This window comes from Penaeus monodon, chromosome 13 (genome assembly GCF_015228065.2).
Source record: "Penaeus monodon isolate SGIC_2016 chromosome 13, NSTDA_Pmon_1, whole genome shotgun sequence".
Taxonomy (NCBI): Eukaryota; Metazoa; Arthropoda; class Malacostraca; order Decapoda; family Penaeidae; genus Penaeus; species Penaeus monodon.
The window spans coordinates 11157113-11167112 of NC_051398.1; the positions used below are offsets into that span (position 1 = coordinate 11157113).

At 31.2% G+C, this 10000-nt stretch overlaps 1 protein-coding gene across 1 annotated transcript in view; it reads left to right on the forward strand.

Moving 5' to 3' along the window:
- The window catches only part of LOC119580129, a 14490-nt gene that overhangs the window by 1557 nt on the left and 2933 nt on the right, over nucleotides 1–10000 (forward strand). Inside the window, exons 2-7 of the mRNA XM_037928076.1 lie at nucleotides 1240–1415; nucleotides 4393–4542; nucleotides 4761–4979; nucleotides 7075–7291; nucleotides 8367–8513; nucleotides 8639–8749. Of these exons, the coding sequence (XP_037784004.1) occupies nucleotides 1341–1415; nucleotides 4393–4542; nucleotides 4761–4979; nucleotides 7075–7291; nucleotides 8367–8513; nucleotides 8639–8749 (919 nt within the window). The 5' untranslated portion in view covers nucleotides 1240–1340. The remainder of the gene's footprint in view (nucleotides 1–1239; nucleotides 1416–4392; nucleotides 4543–4760; nucleotides 4980–7074; nucleotides 7292–8366; nucleotides 8514–8638; nucleotides 8750–10000) is intronic.

Sequence of the window (10000 nt, forward strand, 5' to 3'; positions counted from 1 at the left end):
CTCTGTCCCCTGTAGTTTTTTGTGAATTTTGTTACATACACATGTGCTTAGCTGGCAAGAAGTAGTATCAGTAGCCCTAGTGAACGATCCTGTTTTCCCCATTGCTTGAATTGGTGGGAAAATGTGTTTTTGTTTTTAATACAATTGATATTGATACTGTTATTTTTGTTATTGATGTTATGATTATCAAATTGTTATTTAAATCTTGGTAATATTTAAGACAATGAAATACGAAAGACCCTTTCCAAAAGTGAAGGAAAAGGGTAAACAGGTGAGATAGGTAGGACTAATAACAGACTCCTTGGTGATTAAGCACTTGTAGAGCCATCTATGTGTAAACACAATAAATAAACATATATTACAGTAGACATGGCATGTATTCTTGCCATCTGTGCCAGTTGGGTTAACATTTAACATTATTTATCTTAGAAGAAGCACTGAATATGGTGAAGAAGATATCTAATTTTTATATAATGTTTCCTCTACCCTAGAGTGATGTAAGATTTAGAGAGGCATCTTAAATCTTTATCCTATCTTTTGCACCAGTCACCTTTCTTTGTGGCAATTATTAGATAGACAGCTGTAATGAAAGATTTTATAATAATAGTACAGTTTTTGTATGAAATGATTAATAATCACATTTTAAGTTAATTCTCAAGATAAATGTGTATAACATAGAAAGTAGCACTATTAGAGATTTGATGGAAATCAAAGCCAGCCAGTGATAGAAATTCTAGAAAGTCCCTTTTTTGTGGATATCCATTTTGGAAGAGATTGCAAGCATTTCTTAGGCATTTACTTTCTATTCCAAATCACCTGGATACAGAAATGACTATAATTGTACCTATAACTTGCACAACAGAAATAATGCTTACCTTACAAAAAGGCTGGTGTATATGATGTCCTTTATACTGCAAGCATTATTTTACATGATACTAGATGCAGAGGGTAGTCCAAATTACTTAGGATTGTCTTTTTTTCTGATCATTTCATGATTTTTTGATAAATTATAAATAGCGGAGACATTGACATTTTTATACCCATATCATTTGTTGTGTCTGTCTTGTGGAAGTTTTGATACTAAGGATATCTTACCCCACAGAAATATATATATATATATATTATATATATATATATATATATATATATATATATATATATATATATATATATATATATATATTACTGGTATAACCCTATCTATAACATTTATATCTTCTATATCTTCATTTGATACAGTTTTCAGAATGAAGAGGAACTTTAGTTGTTGAGGGTGTGCCTGACAACCCAGCTGTCTTTGTGGTTGTGATGCAAGTAGCAGCAATAGACACTGCAGTAGGATGCAGGAGGAGGGCAGCGTGCAGTTTCTGCACCAGAAAAGTAATTCTCCAGTATGCTGTGCATTCCATCCCAAGGTAAATGTATTGAATTTTATAGTTACTTTCCAGTTGTTCCATTAACTTTTAGGGAAAGTGTTTTTAAGACTGAAATAGAGTGTAGCTTGAATAATTCTAGCTTCTTGAAAATTTCTAGAAGAATGTAAATTGCATTTGCTGTATTTCAGATATCAGATATCTTATCATATCCTCACTAGTATGAATTATGGTAGATAAAAGTGAATACTTCAGGAGTGTGATTTGTAGAGAGCAAATTATGGAATATTATATTATATATTATATATATAATATATATATATATAATATATATATATATATATATATATATATATATATATATATATATATATATATATAATATATATATTATATATATATATATATATATATATATATATATATATATATTATATATATATATATATATATTATTATATATATTATATATATATTAATATATATATATTTTTATTATATTTATATATATATTATATATATTATATATTATATATATATATATATATATTTATATATATACATATATATATATATATATATATATATATATATATATATATATATACATATATACATATATATGTTTATGTTTATATACAGTCTAAACCTTTCAAAAAGTTTTACAGTATATTTAATTTGGTTTGATGTTATCAACACATGTCATGTTAATTCTTTCTTTTTTCACTTGTGTTTAACCTAATGATACATGAATGGCATTTACATTCATGTTTATTCCATTATGTTTTTAGTTTATTTATTTTGTTTACATGTAGAATCCATTTAGGCTCTAATAGTGCTTGTTCACCAAGGAGTCAGTCAGTAGACCTACCTGATCTCACATATTAATATTGTCAATAACATTGTCATAATCATAATGTCAGTAATGATAGTGATAACTGGAATTATAATAGTAATACTAGAAAAAAAAAATCAGAAAATTCTGTGAATGGGGTAATCAAGTAAAGTCAGGTCAGCTTACATATTGAGTCTGTGATAACAAAGTTCATATGGAGACATATTTGAAAGCAAAATTAACAAAACAACACTACAATGAGTAGTGCATGGGATAGGATAATAGCATTTGTAATATAGTAAATTTCAAAAATATGTTATACTTATATTAGTTATATTTTTAATGTGTATTTATGTTTAGTTCTGTTTCACACCTCAGCAGATTTTTACAACACTGTAGCATTGGAAATAAGTAATATTCTGATACTGTATATTTTGATTCTTTATTTCAAATTTACAATCACATAACAAAATATGTCACAGATTTATCGTTGATGCAAAATATAGTATCAGTTTTTGCGCATGATGAAAAGACAAAATAAAACTTCACTATGACAGTGGTTACATAATTCAATCCTAGAACCTTGTACAAAAAAAAAAGATATTTATATTTTCTACCACTAGTGTTCACATGAAAATTACTCTCATTCACATGGGATATAGCAGTGGCCTTGCAAGATCAAGAATTAGAGTTCATATTTTTGGTAGTAGATTCCTTATATGATCATTAGCCCCTCTGCTTCCAGGGGGAACCTCCAGGTTCTGGGCATTGAGTTTCTTGGTTGACTGCACTGCAAATCACTGTAAGAAATGTGTTTGCTCTGAAACTATGTGGATGGTTCTTAACCTGATACTTATAAGCTATGCTGTTCAATTGATTTAAATCTGAGGTGGCTTTGATTTACCCTTTCCTCTCCTCCTTCAGGTTATCATTTTAACATAATTAAAATCCGAAATGAATGAGCTACTGCTTCAGAACCCAAAATTTTTCAAAAGTGGTTTAATTTATCTGCCATTTATTTTTCATATTTCATGTATCACATTTGGTCATCAGTAATATTGCTGATGCAGAGAATATTGGAATATATGTTGTTTTTACATATTAAAAAAATGCTTGATATCTTGACCTAGTTGATTTATTTCTTTATTAGTCTTGTGAAGTTGGGTGATTTATCAAAAAGAAATGAACACAAGTGCAATTTATGTGTCAGTGATAAACAATATCCCAATACCACCCATAAGAAAAAAATATTATAAATCATTTAATTTGATTACAAGTTAAGAGATAATCCCTTTTGATATATAATTGAGCTTGGGATTTTCCAATTATGCATAATTTTTCTTATTCTGTAACTTTTCTTTCTTTCTATCTTTCTTTCTTTCTATCTTTCTTTCTTTCTATCTTTCTTTCTCTCTCTCTCTCTCTCTCTCTCTCTCTCTCTCTCTCTCTCTCTCTCTCTCTCTCTCTCTCTCTCTCTCTCTCTCTCTCTCTCTCTCTCTCTCTCTCTCTCCTTTCTTTGGTAATTTAAAATGTTGGATATATTTCCCTTACCTGCCACTTTATATACTGTCTTTAATTTTTTTTCCTAATATGCTTTTACACCATGTTATTTAATAAATAAATTTAGGCATGCATTTCTTTAGGTAATGTAAGTTAAATTTTGTTTATCTACAACTAATAACTCTTATCAATTATTATATTGGTATATAATGCAAATGGTAGAGAACACGAACATTGTAGAAGGTTTGAAAAAATGTTAACAGGTTTGTTAATTTAACTTTTTATTAATTCAAGTTATTTGGATATCAATTATGAAGTAGTTCTACCTATCAGTGGAAGCTTTGAAAGAACCAGTCCATGTTTTTTCTGAATAATTATTTTCACAAATCATAACTTTACTTTTATGCAGTTAAAGATTCCATGAAAATGTGTTACTCAATAAAGTTATTGGGTTACCTCAGATCTCAGGCGTAAAAGTTTCAGTGCTTTGGTCTACTTTGTTGAAAGTAGATGGATATTAGAAAGATGAAAGTCTTCAATGGTATAATTATTTTTATTTTGATGCATTTTAACTTTTGCACATTTTGATGTGATTTCTGTTTATCATTATTTTTATTGGAATAGTTATATTTTACTCAAGTTAATGTGTAAATTTATAAGTTAACATTGTTGAATTGTGAACAGGATCGGTACACGTTTGCTTTTGGTGGGAGTGATGGAGAGATAGCAATACTAAGTGCCCTAAGAGGAGAATTAGTGCGCACAGTTTCTCTCGCTACTCTTAGCTTGGCACGGGCCCTCAATGCCCTTACCTTCTCTCCTGATGGATCAAAGGTAAGATGGATAGAAATATTTTTTCACTTTAATATGCATAAAACCTTTTTGTCTTAGTATTATAGCTAGTTAAAATTTATCTTTTTCTTCTACCTGTTCTTTAAATGCTTATATTGAAATTTTGCAGTTTTATGTGACAAAGATATAATATTATTTCCTTGTCATGAGGCTTTAGTTATTTATTAGTGTGCATAGTATTTTCCTTACATTTACTGCAGGTCATTGCAACATCTGTCTCCCGGAAAGTCAGCATTGTGGATGTGGAGAGAGGAACTCCTGTATTGGCATATGATAACTGTGTTAGTCCAGGGGAAGGTCGGCAGCCATTGGTTATGCACCCCGATCTGCCCTATCTAGCTGCCTGCATTACAGTTAATGCAAGGGGAATTACCCTTTTGGATCTCAGGATGCCACTGCCATTAGATTTTATCTATGATGTAAGTTGTTGCAGTAGATGTATTGTAATTTCACCTTCCTTTGCCACGAGTTTGCAAGTCTGTATGACCACAATAACAAGACAAAAATATCCATATTGAAACGTCATGGTTTATGGCTCATTATAAGTAAATGGCTTTGGAGTTTTTGTCCAGGGCTACATTGTGGTCATAAAGGCAGTCATAATGTAAGAGTTTTATGAAAGAGAGTGAATCTAGAAGTATTTGCAGTAAAACTCTAATGTGGATTACTGTGTATAAGGTATAGTTATTTGAGCGTAGGCCACTTTGCTAATCTTTCTTGTACTATTAGGTAAATGCTACTATCTTATTAGTCATTGATTACTATATATGAATTAATGATATTGATTGATTTGGGGAAAGGTTTATAGATCTGTTGTTTTCTCTTTATAAAATTAAGAAAATGGATAGTAATATTAACCCAAAACCAATGGGCATGGCATATACGTACATGTCATGCCCACTTTAAGTTTACTTTATTTATTGCTTTTACACATAGATGGCTCCACTTGTACTGAGTCAGCAAGGAGCCAATTATGATTACTACTTGTCTCACCTGTTTACCCTTTTCCTTGATTTTCAAAAATATTTGATGTTATGTTATATTACCACTACTAATATCAGTAACATTATAGTAATTATAATGTCTACAATAAAAATAAAACCATCGATATTGATAGCATTAGTAAAAAAAAAAAAGAAAAAAAAAGTTTTTCCTGTAAATTCAAGGAAGGGTGAAATTAGGTAAGGTCACAAGGTCTGCTAATTGACTCCTTTGTGAGTAAGCACTAGCAGAGACATCTATGTGCAGAAATATTTCACCAAAAATTTTAAAATGAGCACAGCATTTTCCCGGCAACATTGTGTTAAGAAACCAATAGTGATAACTGATCAGATATTTAACAGCACACTTTTTTCTTTCTTTCTTTCTTTTTCTCTTTCTTTCTTTCTTTCTTTTTTTGTTATCATTTTATTTATAATTAGATGCACTTGTATGTTAGCACAAGTTGGTACATCACATGTTTTTAACAGTTTTTAACTGCATTAGCATTTGACAAGAATCCATTTCACCATGTTTATGACAAGGCAAATAGACTACCAACCTTTTATGGGTATACTGCTGATACAGAATTGGATAGAAATGAATTGGTTGCAAATTAGCAAACCCTCAATTATTATTAAAATAAATGTTTTTCTTTTATTTATGTCCAGTGATGAGAAAGATTGCCACTAATTAATTCTATTAAACAGCTGTATTTTCTGACATTCTCATAATGATGATACATGAAGTTAATTCTGTAAAATGTTTTTTATTTAATGCATTGTCTTTATTCATTTCAATTTTGCTCCATGGATTTTGGTCATGCTATTATTTTGGTCCTTTAGCATTCTATAAGTTACAATTGTTTCCATGCTGTTTACCTGACTCTGCAATGGAGGCCTCTCTTCCAGCCCATCTGATGAGCAAAATGCGTAGGCACTATGATTGCAAGGAATTAGAAGAAATTGCTAAGTGGAAAATTATCTTAGCTTAATAATACATCACTTATTACTAGTGAAAACATTATGCAGTTTGGATGAACTTCTTTTGGCAAGTATTTGAATATAGTAAAGCAGCATTGCATCACTTACTAACACAGAATGTTAAGTAAGCAACATGTCTTGTGCCTAAGGAGGTTAACATGTGGCTCTTATAATAAGCAAAAACCACAAGCTTACTTGCTGTGAAATCCTCATGCACATACTTTTTATTTTGTTGGGACTACCTCTGAGGTTTAGTGAGCAGTTGAAAAAGCATGAATTCATTTTGTTTTGATTGGATGTAATACTGATAAGACATAGATTGCATATCATAAAGTACGTCTTTATTATGTTGTAGAATGTATTCATGTAAATTGACTTGAAATTGGGGATTTTATTAGTGAAAACTGGACAATTCTCCATTTCATTAGAAATATTTGATTACTACATAAATAAAGAAAATTATATAAAAAAGAAAATATTACATTTGGGACAAAAGCAGTAAAAATACTACTTCACGCCATTGTAGTAATCGTTATTTCCCTTTATTTTGCAGTTACATGAGGACAGCATAAATGACCTGTGCTTCCTGGATGGGTCATGGCCATGGGGCTCAGGGAAAGCTGTGTTAGTTTCTGGGTCTTCTGTCGGTCAGGTGAAAGTAAACAGCGTGGATGGACGTCCCCTGTGTGCCTTCACTACAGAGCCACCTGTGACTTGCCTAGCACCATCCCCGGAGCCATATAACACCACTGTATCCCAGGGTTATCCTAGTGAGTATTGTTGAATAAGTGTAATCCTTGTGCTGTTGGTTCTTGAAGGAAATTGTCTTCCAAATCAAAGAAGCATGAACTCTTTTGCTGTTGATTCTAGAGTTATATATATGACATTGTCGAGTTTGGTTAATCATCTGGATCAATTAAGATTGGGTCTAAACTGAGATTACTACAAACCTTCAAGTATACTTTAGAGCAGCATATGAAGGTACATTGATAAAGAATGGTATAGTCTCAGGCCTTACAAAATAATATTAAGAATATTCAGGACCCTCACCAGTTGAGTTAAATCATAGGGTGAACTTTATGAATTTAAAATCCTTCATCATTGTTGATAAATTATTTAACCTGAGAACTGCACAAATAAAAAAATCTGGCCATCCACATGAAGTGAAGAAAATATGTAGGTCTCAGTTTTTAGAGCTATCTGAGACAAGATCTGAACTCCCTATAGCAAGTGTTATAAGTAGTTATATAGTTGTTGGGTAAAATGGAAACCTCTTACCCCTTTATGATATACTTCACAAAAATCACCAGTCATTAATATACTTTGAGGCAGTTTCATGTTACCAGATCATGTCATGAATTCATATGGTGCTAGCCAGCATGAAGTCATGCATGCCCAACCACAAGCCAAACAATAATTCTGTGTTCACTAATATATGCCCATCTTAGGCAGACTTTGCAGGAAATATACCTATCGTTCATGTTTTGAAAAAAAATATTTTATCATATTTTTCAGTATATATCCTACTGTGAATGTAATGACATGAGATGAACAGGCCAAATAGATTTTTAAAACATACAAACCTTAAGTTAGTGGATGAATAATGAAGGAACCTACTTTGTTGCAGAAAAAATTTACCTGTTATAAGAAAAATATAACAAGATATGATGAACTCAGTTTTATTTCCTAGAAAATGATTTTATGTAAATCCACATGCTGAATAATTTTTTTGAAAAATAGTAACTACTTGATTGACAGTTCCTGTACCATGAATCTTACATAATATGATGTCTTAAGAAAGCCTCATATAGATTTAAATAATAAGGTCCATTTCACAATTTTCAGGTGTGATGATGGCAAGCACAGGTGAGGGCCTAGTTTGTTGGTGTGTAGGTGAACGTCCCTGGAAGTGGGAGAGCAAACAAGTGAGTCCCAGCCGTGTGTCTCGCATGAAGTACACTCACAGTGGAGGTCTCCTCTATTCAGCTCAAGGTATGTGCCTCAATATAGTTGTGCTGAAAACAGATGTATAATAGATATTAATGCCTAATGAATATACAGATATTGGAGAAAAAATATGCATATATGGTATACATGTTATTGATTACTCTGTACAGGTCGTTCAGTAAATAGATACCGGCGATATCCAGAGAGTCACCAGTGTGTTGGTGAAGTGTACGCCCACACTGCTCCGATCTTGGATTTGGATTTATCTCCATATAATGAATGTATCCTTTTAGTGTATATGTTTTCTTCTTTTGAATTGAAGTTTGTTTATTTTGATATTTCCAGTTCTTTCAGGTTTGTTTTTTGTTTCTCCCAAAATACCTTCATTATGGTTTTATTTATGATTATTTGTCAGTTAATATCCCTTAATATTATGGTATATCACATTATAATGGGTAAACACAGCATTTCCAAGGTATAGAAAATTTAATCATAGCACCTACCAACTGCATGTTACAAGATTTTGAATGGAAGCTGAAGTAGAAAGGGTTTTGAGGAATGTTTTGAAATTATTTTAAGTTTATAAGGATGATCTTTCTTCTCACCAGATGTAGCATCTAGATCAGGGGTGTCAAACTGAAAACTCTTTGTGGGTGAATTTTAACATCAACTACTGTCTTGAGGGCTAACAGAGGCACATAACTGGTTCCCCAGGATTACATTATTAGTATTTTGTACCTGTACGTAAAGTTTTACTTATTAAATTTAAAGTAATCACATTAATATTCGTAAAACACATTAATCATGGGTTGCTAGGTTATTTGTACAATTTCATTTTAGTATTTAAACATAAAAATTCTAATTTACCATGACATACATATATATACTTACTGCCATGCAACTTGCATCATTTACTTTAATTACCAATAACTGTACTGATGATAGTGCTTTTCTTCTGTGTAAAATGTTATGGCTTCATTCTTGCTTTAAAAATGTTAAAGAATTTTTATTTTATATGATCTGCTTTTCCCCCATATGATAGTGGTATTGGTAACAATAACACTGTGCATGAAAATATTACAATTATGAAATAAAGCTTTTTATCGAGTCTCAGTATATTAACATATATTAAATTCCTTCATGATGATCATATTTTCACAGGCTAATAATTATTCTTGTCACCCTATGGACCATTCATTTCCATCCCAAAGACCACATTTGGCCCATGGTCCATGAGTTTGACACTCCTGTTCTAAGTGATAATCCTAAAAGATGAAGGACTGGCTTAACTAATGCAAAACAGGCACTTGTAAGACTGAAATAGCAAATTTGCCGCAGGTCACATGTTTGACACCCCTGATCTAGATCTTTTACCTCTTTTCCATAAAAGTCAAGTTGACATGAGAGAAGCCTGGAAGGATACAAAACACTTTTAAGAATTGTCACTTTCAGGTAGAATAAATCTGTAGAAATATTATTAGTTTCATGTTTTCTTGAAGCATTTTGTTTGACCAACTTGAAAAGTGATTTCC